Source organism: Tripterygium wilfordii, chromosome 21, assembly GCF_013401445.1.
Source record: "Tripterygium wilfordii isolate XIE 37 chromosome 21, ASM1340144v1, whole genome shotgun sequence".
Lineage (NCBI taxonomy): Eukaryota > Viridiplantae > Streptophyta > Magnoliopsida > Celastrales > Celastraceae > Tripterygium > Tripterygium wilfordii.
Window position 1 is genome coordinate 15,999,229 of NC_052252.1, and position 19,449 is coordinate 16,018,677.

General features: G+C 38.2%; 5 protein-coding genes and 2 pseudogenes across 5 annotated transcripts; all 7 read right to left on the reverse strand.

Moving 5' to 3' along the window:
• Positions 1-620: 620 nt before the first annotated feature.
• LOC119989270 (berberine bridge enzyme-like 15) lies at positions 621-2,488 on the reverse strand. Its single transcript, XM_038834690.1, has one exon. The coding sequence runs from the start codon at positions 2,400-2,402 to the stop codon at positions 720-722; it is 1,683 nt and encodes a 560-aa protein (XP_038690618.1). The 5' UTR covers positions 2,403-2,488; the 3' UTR covers positions 621-719.
• Positions 2,489-2,567: 79 nt separating this feature from the next.
• On the reverse strand, positions 2,568-4,277 carry LOC119988005 (annotated as a pseudogene).
• LOC119989274 lies at positions 2,568-5,659 on the reverse strand (annotated as a pseudogene).
• Positions 5,660-6,396: 737 nt separating this feature from the next.
• LOC119989271 (berberine bridge enzyme-like 8) lies at positions 6,397-8,464 on the reverse strand. The gene has a single exon (XM_038834691.1). The coding sequence runs from the start codon at positions 8,091-8,093 to the stop codon at positions 6,462-6,464; it is 1,632 nt and encodes a 543-aa protein (XP_038690619.1). The 5' UTR covers positions 8,094-8,464; the 3' UTR covers positions 6,397-6,461.
• Positions 8,465-8,641: 177 nt separating this feature from the next.
• Positions 8,642-10,512, reverse strand: LOC119989268 (berberine bridge enzyme-like 8). The gene has a single exon (XM_038834689.1). The coding sequence runs from the start codon at positions 10,461-10,463 to the stop codon at positions 8,781-8,783; it is 1,683 nt and encodes a 560-aa protein (XP_038690617.1). The 5' UTR covers positions 10,464-10,512; the 3' UTR covers positions 8,642-8,780.
• A 116-nt stretch (positions 10,513-10,628) lies between these two features.
• LOC119989267 (berberine bridge enzyme-like 8) lies at positions 10,629-12,736 on the reverse strand. The gene has a single exon (XM_038834688.1). It carries the CDS (start codon positions 12,395-12,397, stop codon positions 10,700-10,702), a length of 1,698 nt encoding a protein of 565 aa, XP_038690616.1. The 5' UTR covers positions 12,398-12,736; the 3' UTR covers positions 10,629-10,699.
• Positions 12,737-14,139: 1,403 nt separating this feature from the next.
• On the reverse strand, positions 14,140-15,923 carry LOC119988662 (berberine bridge enzyme-like 8). The gene has a single exon (XM_038833784.1). It carries the CDS (start codon positions 15,903-15,905, stop codon positions 14,289-14,291), a length of 1,617 nt encoding a protein of 538 aa, XP_038689712.1. The 5' UTR covers positions 15,906-15,923; the 3' UTR covers positions 14,140-14,288.
• Positions 15,924-19,449: the final 3,526 nt, after the last annotated feature.

Below are 19,449 nucleotides of genomic sequence, written 5' to 3' on the forward strand. Positions count from 1 at the left end.
CCCTTCTAGTCGATTTCCTCTTATAACAGGGAGTATCATACTCTTCCACAATAAGTAGTTTTCATGGTTCAGTTTGACAGAACAAAAGGAACCAAGTGGATTACCTGTGCTTGACTGGAGTTTTAGACCATCAGTGTGGCCGAGAAAAGTCATAGCGCTCTCTTCAATCTTGAGAGAACGAGGAGTGAGATCTGTCTTGGGTGTTGATGCACTCTTTGCGGATCCGAGAGAATCGTCAACGGCGTTAGCCATAGTCGCTCCGATACCAAGTAAAGAAAGCGAGAAAGTATATTTTTGTATTTTGCCAAGCTTGCGGCTGCAAGCACATGTACAGAGTATATATAGGTACATGGTTTGGGTGCCCTAATGAACAACCAATCAGGACAAGCCACATGGCTATGATAAACAGAAACATGTTCAAAAACACTACAGTATAATTTAGGAAGGTTTCGTGACACCCACCCATTTTATTATATATATATATATATATATATATATATATATAGACAGAAGGGACGGCACATGGGTGGTGGCGGGTGCCTGCCTTTGACTTTGGATCTTTCAAGAATAAGTTAGACAATGATCGGAAAATTCATCTTCATTTTTTCATTGGACAATGATTGGAAAAGTCTTCTTCATTTTATTGTACACAAAGTCAGAGAATCTCCATGGACTGGTTTATTCATGTCACAGAGAAAAACAAATAACTTCATTCCAGCTCAAAATGTTGAAAGAGATGGAATGCTCTGTTCGTTCCTGAAGAAATTATGAGGATCAATCTTAGTCTTGGCTTTCACCAATCTGTCAAAGTTGTTCTTGAAATACTTGACACCCCAAATCCTTGCTTGTTCATAGCTTGTGTAGTTTCCTTTGTTGTTTGTCCCCAAGTCAAGATCTCTGTAATTCACATATGCTTCTCTTGGATTCTTAGACACATAAGGAGCCATGTAACTGTAAACCCTTCTTATCCAATCTATGTTCTTCTTTGATGCCTCGGTTCCTCCTTCATTCCATGACATCGTGTACTGAATTTTGTATAAATTCCCAGCTCTGTGTGGGAAAGGAATGCTTGATTCTGAAATCTCGCTCATTCTGCCTCCGTAAGGATTCAACAAGACTCGACCATCTTCCTCGTAAAGCAGTTTCCATAACCCTTCCAATGCAGATTCAGGCACTGGTTCCTTCACGTAGTCTGATTTTGCTTTGAAGTAGGTTAATCCGGTCTGTGTCCGATTAAGCAATCCTTCCACAGATTGGATTGGAAAAGGAGACAAGTATCGAATAGAATCAACCCAGCTCGTTTCGATACAATCTTGTCGAGTCAGATTTAATTCAGGGAATTTCTTCTGGATCAAGGGAAGCAGCTTATCAGTGGTGCCAAGAAACAAGGAATAGAAGGTTGCTTGGATTGTCATCTTCCCATCTTTACTTGAATTCGCTCTGCCTAATATGACTCCAATGACTAAATCCTTGGGAAGCTTGTGTCCCACGGATTGCCATTTATGTACAAGCTTCGTTGCATTTTGTTCCAGAGTCCTACTGATTAAGAATACAGTCACAGTAGGTGGAACTGGGACTAATTTCACTTTCCATGAAACAATCACTCCAAAACTAGCTCCTCCACCTCCTCTAATCGCCCAAAACAAGTCTTCTCCCATTGATTTTCTGTCAAGAAGTCTCCCTTTAACATCGATCAATTCTGCGTCGATCACTTGATCAGCCGCAAGACCATATTTACGGAACAAAGTACCGTATCCTCCTCCACTGAAGTGCCCACCAGAACCTAAAGTTGCGCAAGCGCCAGCGGGGAAGCCAAGGGTTCTACTCTTCTCAGAAATTCTGTAATAAAGTTCCCCGTTTGTTGCACCAGCTTGAACCCAGGCGGTGCGCGATTCTTCATCGATTGTGATCGATCGAACGTTGATGAGGTCAAGGACGACAAATGGTTCGTCTGAAACATAAGATAGTCCCTCATAGTCATGACCACCACTTCTAGTTCTGATCTGCAATCCATGTTTTTGGGCGCAAATTACGGTTGTTTGAATATGAGAGATGACCATTGGAGTGATGATGACTTGAGGTCTTGGAGTAGTGGGTGTGGAGAACCTCAGATTATGGATTGAGAAGTTCAAGACTGATGAATATGAAGAATTGATTGGGGTGAATATAACTTTAGATATGGAGGCAGAGTCCTCTGCTTTTAGGGTAAGGCATTGAATAAAGTCCTCATGTTCACTTGCTTGTGAAAATGAGAAGAACAGGAGAAAGAGAAATGGAAGCTTTGAAGAGATCAGAGAATTCATTTGCAGTTCTGCTGTGAACATAGAGGTGGATGAATTTGCCTTATTTATAGTAGAGAAGGATGCATGTTTTTCAAACAGAAAATGTATTTTCTTTCCCATTGAAGTCCAATTTGAACAGCTGTTAGAAAATTAACATTGATTATATTACATGTTCTTGTTGATTAGTCAAGGATCACTTTTAGTAAACTAAGATTATAAAATTTCAAGGGCTTTTGTGTACAAAATTTTATTTACTTATTTTAGCCTAACAAAAATCCTACAACAATACAATAGTGATTGATTCAAGCCATCAAAGCAAAGCAGACACCTACTCCATAGACCTAAAAATTAGGCAATTAACTAAGTAGATCAACTTCTTCCAATTCACATATGGGATAATCGTCCCCTGCAACAATTGCAGAGGACAATATCCCCATCAATGGATGAGATGTGGAGCACAACCCGGATGGAAGAGTAGGAATACTCTGTTCATTCCTAAACAAATTACCAGGATCAACCTTGGTCTTGATTTGTACCAGCCTCTTGTAATTCTCCTTAAAGTACTTGATCCCATAAACCCTAGCTCCTAAGAAACTGTCCTTACTATGACTGTTGATACCCAAATCAAGATCTCTGTAAGCCAGAAATGAAGCTCTTGGGTTCTTGGACACAAATGGTGTCATGTAACTATAAAGCTCTCTTGTAAAGTTTATATATTTATCAGCAGCTTCAGTTCCCTCCTCTTCCCAATTTGCTGCATACTGGATCTTCCATAAGTTCCCAGCTCGATGAGGAAAAGGCGTCGCCGTCGCTGGAATCTCTGCCATTTTACCACCATAAGGATTCAAAGCCAATAGTGGTCTCTCTAACTCAATCATTTTCTTCCAAATCCCTTCCAAACCTTCCTTGGAAATTGGTTCTTTCACATAATCTGATTTTCTCTTCAAATGGGTTAGTACTTAAGGATCTCTGCTAAGTAAAGCATCTATTGGTGTCCCAATTGGGAAAAATGTCCAAAACAGGATTGATTCAAGCCAAGTCACTTCAATACAATCAGATTGAACCAAACCCAGTTCAGGAAAACTCTCATTCATGATCTTCAGAAGCCTAGTTGAGTCACCAAGAAATAATGCTATGAATGAAGCCCTTACCGTTTGCTGGCCACTTTGTCTTCCCTTCACAACATCTAATATAAGCCTGATGTAGAGGTCTTCATCAAGCTTATGTGCAATTTGTTCCCACTGATACACTATATCTGTTGCATTTTGTTCTAGTGTTCTTGTCACATTGAAGACAGTGACAACTTCTGGTACATAGACAACTTTGATCTTGTATGCAAGAACTACTCCAAAACTAGCTCCTCCTCCTCCTCTGATTGCCCAAAACATATCCTCCCCCATTGATTCTCTATCAAGTAATCTTCCTTGAGCATCAACCAGTTGCGCATCGACAACATTGTCGACAGATAAACCATATTTTCTCATTAATTCTGTAGTAGACTTCTCCGAGAGTCGCTCTGGCCTGAACCCAGGCAGTCTCAGTTGCTACATCGACATCAATGGACCTTAAATTGAACATGTCAAGGAGAAAGAAAGGGACAATGTGTGAGACATATGATCTCCCCTCATAGTAATGACCTCCACTTCTGATTCTCATTAGCAAGTAATGTTTTTTAGCACAAATTACTCCTGCTTGGATGTGAGATTCGTGCAATGCAGCGAGAATAAAGAGTGGTTTTGGGGTTGTGGAGGTGTTGAATCCGAGATTGCTAATGTAGGATTGTAGAACAAATGAGTAGGAAGAGTTGTTTGGAGTGTAAATTGCATTGGAGATTGGTTGAGAAGGCAGAGAATGGTTTATTAGGCATTGGAGAAAGGTTTCATCCACAGAATCTGAAGTTGCAAAACATGGAACAAATACCAAGAGAAGAAATGAAAGAGTTTTGTGGGTTTTGGAGTTTGTTAATCTTGTTAGGACGTAAGGACATATCAAGATTTAATAAGAGCAATGGACTATGATATGCTGTCGTTTGAATGAGAGTGATTGTGTATGGCCTCTCTCTGCTCAGTGAAGAGTGATATTCACAAGCACAAGAAGATGAAGTTGTTGGTACCAACTACCCAGTGTTGATAAGGCCTCGTGCAGTTTTTGAAGCCACAAATGGAGTTGGATCCTTTACATAGTCTGATTTTTTCTTCAAGAACTTTTCTGATCCAGGTTCTCTATTGAGTAGAACATCCATTGATGTTCCTTTTGGATAATTAGACCAGAACAGAACCCATTCAATCCAGCTCATTTCGATGCAGTCCTTGCTTGACAAACCCAATTCAGGGAAACTGTCATCCATGAGATCCACAAGCCTCTCTGCATTTCCAAGAAACAAACCCACAAATTTAGCCTTAATGGTCTCATGACCCTTTCTATTGGAAGACATCAAAACCAATCTTATAAAGAGATCTTGATCAACATTGTGAGCAACATATTGCCATTTGTAGACAGCGTCTGTTGCCCCTTGTTGCAACGTTTTCTCAATCTTAAAAACAGTGACAGATCCTGGGACAATGACAAGTCTAATTTTCCAGGAAACTATGATTTCAAAACTAGCTCCACCACCTCCTCTGATGGCCCAAAAAAGATCCTCCCTCATTGATGCTCTATCCAAGACTCTGCCATTAACATCAACAATTTTTGCATCAACAATGTTATCAATTGTCAAACCAAACTTCCTCATCATATTACCATACCCACCTCCACTCAAATGACCTCCAGCACCCACAGTTGGGCAAACCCCAGCTGGGTAGCCATGGATTTTGCTCCTCTCACCAATCCCATAAAAAAGTTCACCAAGTGTGGCACCCGATTCAACCCAAGCACTTCCATCTTCTATATTTAGACTGATTGATCTAAGATTGAACATGTCAAGGATGATAAATGGGGAATTTGAGACTATGAGAGGCCATCATAATCATGGCCTCCACTTCGGATCCTGATCTCCAAGCCATGAATTTTGGAGCAAATGATTGATGCTTGGATGTGAGAAACATGGGTTGGAGCCACAATAAACAATGGTTTTGGGGTCGTAGAAGATGTGAAGACTAGATTTCTGATGTAGGACTGTAATGTAGATTTGAATAATGGGTTATTGGGAAAGTAGGTAACAGAAGAGATTGGAGGGGAGGGTAAAGAATTGTTGACAAGGCACTGCAAGAACCCATCTTGGATTGGATCTGCAGATGACATCGAAATATGAAGCAGAGTGTATAGAAGTATTGAGAGAGTTGAAGAGATTTGAGACCTCATAAGAACTGACAATGGAAGCAGAAGACGAAAAATGGAAATTGAACATGACGAGTCAAGCCGACAAGCTACCTAGCAATTTGGGTATATCCACGTAATTATAGATATTTTCATCATAACCGGCCCATTGAACCGTACGGCCCATTATTCAAGGTCATGGGCTTTCTATTGTTAAAAGCTTCGTGGACCAACTTCAGTACTTCGGCCTTAAGGAGAGGGAGCCCATTGATTTACTAAGGACTGAGAATTGATACCCGCAAGCCTGGACTAGACTCCGCAGCTGCCTAGCCAGCGAATTGTGCCGTTCGGAGATGACCGACGGTGGGATCGAAATGGTGAATCTGGATCGGTCAAAGCAGATTGTCTCCGCAAAAATTCTGGAGATGACCGACGGTGGGATCGAAATAGGTGGTTAACGCTTTCGATTCCTGATTTGCAGAGCACACATTTGAGGTCCGTATCTTCCAACCCCAAACCTGACTTGGTAGGCATGATTCCACTGATATGTATTTGGGATAGTCTTTTTGTTTTCATTTTCATGTGTAATCTTAGTTGTCTAGGCCTGTGAACACTGCCGGAAAATATTTTAGTAACGTAGGTCATATTTATCTAGAAGAGTCGCATTACATCCATGTAATGTATTGGTTGATCAGAAGAATGAGAGAAGATAACATCACAAGAGTACATGTAGCATGTGTTGTCTCCAAATCCCATATTTTGGAAGAATTAGGGGAGTCTTAAAGGCATATGTGTAGGATCTCTTCATCTATAAATCATCCTAGGCATTCTTTCATGATCAAGAGATTACAATGCTAAATACGGTTCATAAAAAGTCACCAAGAATTTATTTATTTATTTCAAATAGAGAAGAAAGATACTTTATTACATTACAGAGGATAGATTTTCATCTCTTGAGGTGTAGCAACGTGATGAGATAGGTGGTATGCTTTGTTCATTCCTGAAGAAATTTGAAGGATCGACCTTGGTCTTCACTTTCACCAATCTGTCAAAGTTGTTCTTGAAGTACTTTTGACCCCAAATTTTTGCTTGTTTGTAGCTTGTACATTTGCCTTTGTTGTTTGTGCCAATATCAAGATCTCTATAATTGACATATGCTTCTCTTGGATGTTTCGAAACATACGGAGCCATGTAACTGTAAAGCCTTCTGATCCAACTAATATACTTTTGTGAAGCTTCACCGCCTTCTTCTTGCCATCTCACATAGGGTTGAATTTTGTATAAATTGCCAGCTCTGTGTGGGAAAGGAGTGCTTGATTCAGAAATCTCGCTCATTCTGCCTCCGTAAGGAGCAAGTAGTAGTACAGCCCCTGCCGCTTCTTCCTCGAAAAGCCTTTCCCAAATTCCTTCCAATGCAAATTCAGGAATTGGTTCCTTGACATAGTCTGATTTTGCTTTGAACCGTGAATCAAATGGATGCCGATTAAGCAACAATTCTGGGGACGTAATTGGAAATCCGGCAATGAAGAGGACAGACTCAATCCAGCTCATTTCAGTGCAATCTTGTCTTGTCACGTTCAACTCAGGGAAACTCTCTTGCATCAATTGAAGGACACTATTAGTAGTGCCAAGAAACAAGGCATCGAAGGTAGCTTGGATTGTCAGCTCCCCTTGTTGACTGGAGTTCACTCTGGTTATTAGGAGTCTAAGGTATATATCTTTTGGATGGTTAGGTGCCACGGATTGCCATTTATAGACAAGACTGGTTGCATTTTGTTCAAGGTTCCTAGTGACTGAGAATACGGTCACAGTAGATGGAACTGGAACCAATTTCACTTTCCAAGCGACAATGACTCCGAAGCTTGCACCTCCACCTCCTCTAATAGCCCAAAACAAGTCTTCTCCCATTGAATTTCTGTCAAGAAGTCTTCCTTTAACGTCGATCAATTGTGCGTCTATTACTTGATCTGCTGCAAGACCATACTTGCGCATCAACGGGCCGTATCCTCCTCCACTGATGTGCCCACCAGAACCCAAACTTGTGCAAACACCGCCGGGGATCCCAAGGGTTCTACTTTTCTCAGCAATTCTGTAATAAAGTTCACCATTTGTTGCACCGGCTTGAACCCAGGCAGTGCTATTTCCTTCATCAATTGTGATCGATCGAATGTTAATGAGGTCAAGGATGACAAATGGTACCTCAGAAACATAAGATAGACCCTCATAGTCATGACCACCACTTCTAGTTCTGATTTGCATTCCATGATTTCGGGCACAGAGTATGGTTGTTTGGATATGTGAGACATTCAATGCTGTGACAATGACTCGAGGTTTAGGAGTGGTAGGTGTGGAGAACCTAAGGTTTTGTATAGAGACGTTCAAGACTGAAGAATATGAAGAGTTGATTGGGGTGTATATGACTTTAGATATGGAGGCAGGGCCCCGTGAATAAAGGCATTGAAGAAAGTCTTCCTGGTTTTGAGCTGAAGTTGCTGTTGAAAACGAGAATAGCAGAACAAACAGTAATGGAAACATTGAAGAGATGGGAGAATCCATTAGTGCTGTGGGCTATAAGCTTGAGATACAAGATGGTGCCCTGTTTATAGTTGTGAAGATGCCTGTTTGACTTAGGAAATGAATTTTTTTTTGGTGCTGTTGGGATAGATAAGACCCAGAAAATGTGAAGCTGAAGAAATAGCTATGTTGATTAGTACGACTTTCAGAAGCCAATCCAGGTAACCTGATTAATTCAAGTTTTTTAAACAATGTGCACCATTTCTTTCTACTTACTCAATGACATGCTGAGTTGCTCTTACATCAAAAATTAAGATATGTAAACAACTTTGGAGTCTCTTACACACCATCGATTAAGATATGTAACTGATAGGTGTATAGTATTGTTGATTAATTAGTCATCTGGGAATAGATCAATCCTTTCAATCCTAAGTCTGGCTTGCATTCATTTCTTGTTATATATATTATGAGAAACCTAATTTTATAACATATATTCTTCTCTCACCAAGAAATTAACAGGTGGAGACAGAAGGGACAGCACATGGGTGGTGGGTGCCTGCCTTTGGATCTTTCAAGGATAAGTTAGACAATGATCGGAAAAGTCATCTTCATTTTTTTATTGGATAATGATTGGAAAAGTCTTCATTTTATTGTACACAAAGTCACAACTCCATCACCATGGACTGGTTTATTTATGTCACAGAGAAAAACAAATAATTTCATTCCAGCTCAAAATGTTGAAAGAGATGGAATGCTCTGTTCGTTCCTGAAGAAATTATGAGGATCAATCTTAGTCTTGGCTTTCACCAATCTGTCAAAGTTGTTCTTGAAATACTTGACACCCCAAATCCTTGCTTGTTCATAGCTTGTGTAGTTTCCTTTGTTGTTCGTCCCCAAGTCAAGATCTCTGTAATTCACATATGCTTCTCTTGGATTCTTAGACACATAAGGAGCCATGTAACTGTAAACCCTTCTCATCCAATCTATGTTCTTCTTTGATGCCTCGGTGCTTCCTTCATTCCATGACACCGTGTACTGAATTTTGTATAAATTCCCAGCTCTGTGTGGGAAAGGAATGCTTGATTCTGAAATCTCGCTCATTCTGCCTCCGTAAGGATTCAACAAGACTCGACCATCTTCCTCGTAAAGCAGTTTCCATAACCCTTCCAATGCAGATTCAGGCACTGGTTCCTTCACATAGTCTGATTTTGCTTTGAAGTAGGTTAATCCGGGCTGTGTCCGATTAAGCAATCCTTCCACAGATTGGATTGGAAAAAGAGAGAAGTATCGAGTAGAATCAACCCAGCTCGTTTCGATACAATCTTGTCGAGTCAGATTTAATTCAGGGAATTTCTTCTGGATCAAGGGAAGCAGCTTATCAGTGGTGCCAAGAAACAAGGAATAGAAGGTTGCTTGGATTGTCATCTTCCCATCTTTACTTGAATTCGCTCTGCCTAATATGACTCCAATGACTAAATCCTTGGGAAGCTTGTGTCCCACGGATTGCCATTTATGTACAAGCTTCGTTGCATTTTGTTCCAGAGTCCTACTGGTTGAGAATACAGTCACAGTAGGTGGAACTGGGACTAATTTCACTTTCCATGAAACAATGACTCCAAAGCTAGCTCCTCCACCTCCTCTAATCGCCCAAAACAAGTCTTCTCCCATTGATTTTCTGTCAAGAAGTCTCCCTTTAACATCGATCAATTCTGCGTCGATCACTTGATCTGCAGCAAGACCATACTTACGGAACAAAGTACCGTATCCTCCTCCACTGACGTGCCCACCAGAACCTAAAGTTGTGCAAGCGCCAGCGGGGAAGCCAAGGGTTCTACTCTTCTCAGAAATTCTGTAATAAAGTTCCCCGTTTGTTGCACCAGCTTGAACCCATGCTGTGCGAGATTCTACATCGATTGAGATCGATCGAATGTTGATGAGGTCAAGGACGACAAATGGTTCGTCTGAAACATAAGATAGTCCCTCATAGTCATGACCACCACTTCTAGTTCTGATCTGCAATCCATGTTTTTGGGCGCAAATTACGGTTGTTTGAATATGAGAGATGACCAATGGAGTGATGATGACTTGAGGTCTTGGAGTAGTGGGTGTGGAGAACCTCAGATTATGGATTGAGAAGTTCAAGACTGATGAATATGAAGAATTGATTGGGGTGAATATAACTTTAGATATGGAGGCAGAGTCCTCTGCTTTTAGGGTAAGGCATTGAATAAAGTCCTCATGTTCACTTGCTTGTGAAAATGAGAAGAACAGGAGAAAGAGAAATGGAAGCTTTGAAGAGATCAGAGAATTCATTTGCAGTTCTGCTGTGAACATAGAGGTGGATGAATTTGCCTTATTTATAGTAGAGAAGGATGCATGTTTTTCAAACAGAAAATGTATTTTCTTTCCCATTGAAGTCCAATTTGAACAGCTGTTAGAAAATTAACATTGATTATATTACATGTTCTTGTTGATTAGTCAAGGATCACTTTTAGTAAACTAAGATTATAAAATTTCAAGGGCTTTTGTGTACAAAATTTTATTTACTTATTTTAGCCTAACAAAAATCCTACAACAATACAATAGTGATTGATTCAAGCCATCAAAGCAAAGCAGACACCTACTCCATAGACCTAAAAATTAGGCAATTAACTAAGTAGATCAACTTCTTCCAATTCACATATGGGATAATCGTCCCCTGCAACAATTGCAGAGGACAATATCCCCATCAATGGATGAGATGTGGAGCACAACCCGGATGGAAGAGTAGGAATACTCTGTTCATTCCTAAACAAATTACCAGGATCAACCTTGGTCTTGATTTGTACCAGCCTCTTGTAATTCTCCTTAAAGTACTTGATCCCATAAACCCTAGCTCCTAAGAAACTGTCCTTACTATGACTGTTGATACCCAAATCAAGATCTCTGTAAGCCAGAAATGAAGCTCTTGGGTTCTTGGACACAAATGGTGTCATGTAACTATAAAGCTCTCTTGTAAAGTTTATATATTTATCAGCAGCTTCAGTTCCCTCCTCTTCCCAATTTGCTGCATACTGGATCTTCCATAAGTTCCCAGCTCGATGAGGAAAAGGCGTCGCCGTCGCTGGAATCTCTGCCATTTTACCACCATAAGGATTCAAAGCCAATAGTGGTCTCTCTAACTCAATCATTTTCTTCCAAATCCCTTCCAAACCCTCCTTGGAAATTGGTTCTTTCACATAATCTGATTTTCTCTTCAAATGGGTTAGTACTTGAGGATCTCTGCTAAGTAAAGCTTCTATTGGTGTCCCAATTGGGAAACTTGTCCAAAACAGGATTGATTCAAGCCAAGTCACTTCAATACAATCAGATTGAGCCAAACCCAGTTCAGGAAAACTCTCATTCATGATCTTCAGAAGCCTAGTTGAGTCACCAAGAAATAATGCTATGAATGAAGCCCTTACCGTTTTCCGGCCACTTTGTCTTCCCTTCACAACATCTAATATAAGCCTGATGTAGAGGTCTTCATCAAGCTTATGTGCAATTTGTTCCCACTGATACACTATATCTGTTGCATTTTGTTCTAGTGTTCTTGTCACATTGAAGACAGTGACAACTTCTGGTACATAGACAACTTTTATCTTGTAAGCAAGAACTACTCCAAAACTAGCTCCTCCTCCTCCTCTGATTGCCCAAAACAGATCCTCCCCCATTGATTCTCTATCAAGTAATCTTCCTTGAGCATCAACCAGTTGCGCATCGACAACATTGTCGACGGATAAACCATATTTTCTCATCATGTTACCATACCCACCTCCACTAAAATGTCCACCAACACCAACTGTAGGACAAACACCAGCTGGAAACCCCCAACTCCTGTTTTTCTCATTAATTCTGTAGTAGACTTCTCCGAGAGTCGCTCCGGCCTGAACCCAGGCAGTCTCAGTCGCTACATCGACATCAATGGACCTTAAATTGAACATGTCAAGGAGAAAGAAAGGGACAATGTGTGATACATATGATCTCCCCTCATAGTCATGACCTCCACTTCTGATTCTCATTAGCAAGTCATGTTTTTTAGCACAAATTACTCCTGCTTGGATGTGAGATTCGTGCAATGCAGCGAGAATAAAGAGTGGTTTTGGGGTTGTGGAGGTGTTGAATCGGAGATTTCTGATGTAGGATTGTAGAACAAATGAGTAGGAAGAGTTGTTTGGAGTGTAAATTGCATTGGAGATTGGTTGAGAAGGCAGAGAATGGTTTATTAGGCATTGGAGAAAGGTTTCATCCACAGAATCTGAAGTAGCAAAACATGGAAGAAATACTAAGAGAAGAAATGAAAGCGTTAGAGGACTTGAAATCTCCATATTCTTTTGTGGGTTTTGGAGTTTGTTAATCTAGTTAGGACGTAAGGACATATCAATATTTAATAAGAGCAATGGACTATGATATGCTGTCGTTTGAATGAGAGTGATTGTGTATGATCTCTCTCTCTGGTCAGTGAGAAGTGAGAGATTCAGAAGCACAAGAAGATGAAGTTGTTGGTACCAAGTGTTGATAAGACCTCGTGTAGTTTTTGAAACCACAAATGGAGTTGGTAGTAGATGCAAAATGTGGTGTGGGATGGCAAGCATGAAAAATGTGGTACATTTTGTACAATGATTGAACTTGGAATATGCTTATGTTTTTTTTATAGAATAAGTGAAATTTGCATGGAAATGTTTCTTTACATATCACTTTCTTTTTACCAATTACTTGCCGATATCTTACCTGGTTACCTCTCTGGACTAGGGTGTAAAAAATCTCGTCCGAATTCAACAATTTGTTTCTAAGTTGGAGCTACTGTTTTCAAATGGTTTGCACTTGACCCAACTAGTATGTCGAGCGAGTTTGCGCGTGCCTAACCAGACTTGAGTTTGGCTTAATGGATCACACAAAAATAACATGCTTGCTGAGTTGATCTCGGTCTAGTTACCCATCCAGACTCAAATAACATTTTTGTTTGAGGGTGATTTTAGAAATCTCTGTTGTTGCCGACAGTGTGATGTTGTGGAAGGTGTGTGTATTGACAGTAAGTACATGAAGAGACCAACATACAAAACTCTGTAATTATATCCAACTTTTCATGAAGAATAATTTAATCATGTCATCATGGCATCATCTGGGTTATTAGTGTAAAATGTCTGAATATGACAAGATAATTAATTAATTTTTCTTGATCTGTAAAGATATGCAAGAGCTTATTATATATATATACTTTTTAATTCGAGATATTTAATGTCTCCCGTTAGCTTGTATCATTTGACCCCATAATTTAAATAAATGAATAAACAAAGGGTGATCTCTAATCATTTCATCAAATTAATATTATTCCTGAGGTTTTTTATATTATGCTAACTGCATTTTCTGTGATCATCAGATGCTTCGTTGGAAAGAGTGAATTAATGGGAATATTGCCATGCTTAATTAGATGGAGTCAGGGCGTATCCATCCCATATGGCCTGGAAAGCTGGACTCCGAGTTGGTAATGGCCGGCTCTATGTTCCAATCTTTTTCCATTTTAGTTATTGATTGTCAAAACGTTGAATGTCCGTAATTTAAAGTTAAAATTTGTGTCATTTTGGTAATTCGAACAAATTTTCCTACTTTCTACCTACCCGTTGATGTGGCAGTCAACCTGCTTGAGCATAATAGTCCCATAAACGGATTAATCGATTGAAAGTGTGAAAATCTGTCCGAGTTGTCAAAATGATATAAATTTTGACTTTAGATTATTGACTTGGAATGTTTTCGTACTCGGCTAAACAAAACCTTGTTTTTGGATACAGCAACAATACTATAAAGAGGATGGTGAAGTTTGATGCTCCTTGTGAATAGATGAGTGGTGGTGAGCCAGATGATGAAACGATGGGACCAGCTTTAAATTATTTTTGAGCCTAGTGTGTCGGGTCAGGCTGGGCTTGATCCTACCTTTTTTTTAAACCCGGCCTTATTAGGTCATAAGAAAAGAAATGACCATGATTCCTCGTCATAAAAAAAAATTTACGGTCACTCTTATTTCGTCGGAGAGTTGAATACTTGAATGTAACCTAATGAACGACTTTAAAGATAAAAAGTAAAACTAGCTCACAGTTAACAAATTGAAATTACAAGGCTTTATTTAAAAGGATGACATAATGCTTTATTTAGTACAAAGAACACAACAATTAATTACAGCTATTCATCTATTGCATACATCAATAAATCAAACAAATAGATCTACTTCTTCTTGTATGGAAGAGTAGGCACACTTTGTTCATTCCTAAAGAAATTACCAGGATCAACCTTAGTCTTAATTTCCACCAACCTGTTAAAATTCTCCATAAAGTACTTGATCCCATAAACCCTACCTTCAAAGTATCTGTTCTTGCCTTGATTGTTAATACCCAAATCAATATCCCTATAGTTCAAGAATGCCTGTCTAGGGTTCTTGGACACAAACGGTGTCATGTAACTATAGAGCTCCCTTGTCACATTGATGTACTTATTAGCAGCCTCAGTTCCATCTTCATCCCAATTTGTTGCATACATGATCTTCCACAAGTTCCCAGCCCGGTGCGGAAAAGGTGTCGCGGTGGCCGGAATCTCAGCCATTCTACCACCATAAGGATTGAAAGTCAGGATTGGTCTCTCTAATTCAATCATTTTCTTCCAAATCCCCTCCAAGCCCTCCTTTGGAATTGGTTTTGTCACATAATCTGATTTTCTCTTCAAATGGGTTAGTACTTGGGGTACCGTGCTAAGTAGGGCATTAGTTGGTGTCCCAATTGGGAAATCAGTCCAATACAAGACTGATTCAAGCCAACCCATTTCAATACAATCCGATTGAACCAAACCCAATTCAGGGAAGCTCTCATTCATGATTTTGAGTAGTCTTGTTGAGTCACCAAGAAATAGGGCAAAAAATGAAGCCCTAATTGTTTTCCCCCCAATTCCACTTGTACTGCTACTATTCACAACATCCATTATAAGCCTAAGGAAGAGGTTTTGATCAAGATTTGGTGCAACTTGTTCCCAACTATACACTATATTTGTTGCATTTTGTTCTAATGTCCTCCTCACTGTAAAAACAGTGACTACTTCAGGGACATGAACAACTTTTATCTTGTACGAGACAACTACACCAAAACTAGCTCCTCCTCCTCCTGTAATTGCCCAAAACAAATCCTCCCCCATAGATTTCCTATCAAGAAATCTGCCTTGAACATCAATCAACTTCGCGTCAACGATGTTGTCAACGATTAGGCCGTATTTTCTCATCATATTACCATACCCTCCTCCACTAAAATGTCCACCAACACCAACTGTTGGACAAATCCCAGCGGGGAAAGCCCAGGTCTTGTTCTTCTCATTGATGCTGTAGTAGACCTCACCGAGAGTCGCCCCGGTCTGGACCCAAGCAGTCTCAGTGGCTACATCGATGTCGATGGACCGGAGATTGAACATGTCGAGAACAAAAAATGGGACAATGTTTGATACATAAGATAAGCCCTCATAGTCATGCCCTCCACTCCTGATTTTCATCTGCAATCCATGTTTTTGAGCACAAATTACGGCTGCTTGGATGTGAGATTCGTGCAATGCAGTGAGGATTAGGATTGGTTTGGGGGTCGTGGACGTATTGAATCGGAGATTTCGAATGTAGGATTGTAGAACTGATGAGTAGGAAGAGTTACCTAGAGTGTAAATTGCATTGGAGATTGGATGGGATGGCAAAGCATGGTCTATTAGGCATTGGAGGAAGGTTTCATTTGATGAATTTGAAGTAGCCAAACAGGGTGTTATTAAGAGAAGAATTGATAGCAATGGAAGAATCCTAAGCCTTGAAATGCCCATATTTGGAGTTCGTTAATCTCGTTTGGATGTAAATGTACATATGTATATGTATATATAAGAGTAGGGTTTATGACTTTTCTTTTTCTTAAACAATATATTGGAGGATTATGCATGTCACCTAATGAATTTGTTGACCTAGAAAATTCAAAGTAAAATTTGGACACGTAATATAATCAAGAAAAATTTCAAAATGAAACAACATGAATGATTTATCAAAAAAACAAAAAAAAAAACAAAATGAAACAATAAAATCCCATTAATAAAAATTTACATTAGAAATAATAAATGTAGAGATTATTTACGATCACAATGAATGAATGTAGAGATTATCATGCATTGAAATATAATGAATTAATGATAATGGACAATCATGAAAGCATATAAAGGAAAGTAAATAAATTATAGTAATTTTTAAATAAAAATAAATCACGATAAATGTAGACAAATTCTCTCCGTTTGAAGACACAATTAAAGGAACTGATTACACTTGTATCTATACATTAAATGAAGATTATCATGCATTTAAATATAATGATAATCACTAATGACGGCGTCATTAGGCAAAATTGGAAATGTATTACTGTTAAACTTTGCAAAAAAGTTATTAAGAGCCTCCTTCGTTTTTGGCTAGTTGTCTGGCTGGTGATAAAGCTGGTATTCATCCGACATGAAGCCTTCATATGAGAACTATTGTTTCCAATGTTGGTGTCTAGAGCGTTCGATTTGTCCTGTTTTTCTTTAATCTTATGGCTGTGCTTAAGTGTTGTTGCACATTTGATTTTGTCTTTTTCTTTGTGTTGTCGTCTTATGAGTTATGAGAACAGCCTCTGCACATCTTCTTGGTCTAGCTTTTGACTACTGCAATATTTCTTGCGGTTCATGCACTGATCTTTCGCTTTTGTTCTGAACTTCTGGGTTTTCGTCTTTGAAGCTTCAAACTTGGCAATTGTTCAAACTTGCAAATGTTCAATATATTGTGTGTTATGAATAGTTCAAACAATTTGATTGACCCACATATATATATATATATATATATATGAACACTATTAATGGCTACAGCCTAGAAAAAATAATCCGGCAGGAAGTCGTATCTACAACTTCTACATATTTTATATGTGAATGCCTTACATATATAGTAGACGTGGTTGAAGTTGACCAAATTTTATAACAAGTCTTATACTATACCTCATAGGAATTCTCCTATGAATTTTAAATTTTTAGGGTTCATCTTTATGGTTCAAATTATTTTTTAAAATTTTTTTAAAAAATATATATTTATTTTAATCGGTTTTATGAATCCAACGATATATTTTTTCGTTGAAAACAAAAATTAAATGCAATCTGAAAAGTGTATGAAATGTTTTCGTTTTATGTTCAACGATCCAAATTTATCATGCACTTTTCATATTGAATTTGATTCTTGTTTCGAATAAAAAACATATCGTTATTTTCGTAAAATCGATTAAAATACAAATATATTTTTTTTAAATTTTTTTAAAAATACTTTGAACCCTAAAAATTAGGATCTCATAGGAGAATTCCTCATACTATATATATTAATATATATTTTTACATTCTTTCATTTTCCTTATCTGGATATATTGTCAATCATTATCATTATCATTATCCTAGTATGTGTAAAAGTTTGAAATGTTCTTCAGTGCATTGATTTATTATGATTCGGGCTCCAAATATTATTGTTGCGTGCACGGATTCATATTTTGTGCCTCTTTTTTCTTTGAATTATTAGGTTCAAACTTTTCAATAATTTTTCCAATTAAGTTGAATAAACTAACTAAGATGTCACTATTAAAGATACCTAATTTTGAGTTACGTTTTAGGGCAAAATAAGCATCAGAAGTTCAAATCACAAAGAATATTCACATTTTTAACCGATTAACTAAACATGTTTGTAATAAATTAGGTAAGTTTCAAGGTAACATAAGTTCAAATCGCGAAGAATATTTACCATGTAATTATGTAAACTAGTGATGTAGTAGACACTTTATTAACCAAATAATCATGCATTCTTGTAATGACTTGACTAGGCATGTATGAAATTGACATTTATATTTAAGAAAGATTTTAAAGTTAATACGTGGAAAACTTATGTATTAGTCTCTCTAATTAAATATGTGTTTCTTGTTTGAATATTTATATACACATATGCATATGAATACACCACCTTTCATGATCTAGTTGGGTATAGCGGCTCTATATATATATGCCTATTCAACAAGATCGAATAAAGAATATTATATCTCCAATAATTTATATGATATTGCTTGAGTATACTTATAATATTATATGCAAGCTAAGCTACACTGAATATTATCTATGGTTCATGTCATCCAAATATTCTTGAAAAATTAAATAAATTTTTTTTAGGATTGAATGATCGAAAAATTTATTAATTGTTCACAGGTCAATATTGAATCCTTATTAGTCTAATAAAAGTGAATGATATATAATGTGTTAATTGTTTGTATTCTAGGGTAAGAGGTGTACACAATTAAAAAGAAAAAGAAGAAGAAGTATTCGTAATTATGCAAACATTACACACGATCCCCCTGTAATCGAAAAATCTATTTGTCCCAGCAACTGGAATCCCAGTTGCTAAGGTGTTTGGACGAGATTAAAATTGCAAGTGATGGGCCCCACTTGCACTTTTAATCTTCTCCATACGCCTCCGCAATTGAGATCTCAGTTGCAGGGACGAGTAGCAGGGCTGCCCCGTAATAGTATAGATCGTAATTAAGTAGTTAAGAAATTTAACATATAAAATGTAGATAAAATCAAAATCGATTTCTATTAGCTCATATACGAACGCCCTAATATCAGCCTTTGGATTTGACCAATGATTGAGATTAAAGCTGATAAAAAGATAAAAATAAATAAATAAATAAATTGATGGAACTATTGGTGGGTACCATATGAGTTGAAACGAGTCACAACCATGTTTTACGTCGACCGATTGGGTTGGAGAAGGGGTATGTTTTGAAGGTCTCTAGGCGGCCGACCTACAGGTGGTGTCAATTGCAGGAGATGCTGATTCAATCGGACATATCTTAGGCGATTTTAGTTCGAGTGGTTTGCGATTTTCAAGCAATTTTTCAAGCTAAACCAATGGTCGTTGGGGATGGTCGGGTTTTTCTGGAGGAGGCGAGGGAATTCTTCTGGGTTGTCATCCGTCCTAAAAAAATGATGATCGAACAACGATTTTTGGTCATTGCAGCCAGTTTTTAATTTTTTTAAAATTTTTATCAGCTTGAACTATCGTTGGTCAGATCCAACGACTGAGATTAGATGCTTGTAAATTATATATATATATATATATATATATATATATATATGAGTAGGTATTATTGGCGGCGTACCTTAGTTGTCGAGAGCCTTGGGCGAAACTCTAAAAAGGGGCCCTCTAAAAAATGTTAAATGTCGTATACTACTTAAATATGACTATTCTAGCATTTTGAGGTGCAAAATCACTAATTATGTTGGGTAATAAAACTCTTTTCTACCAAATCACTTTCAATAGCCAACA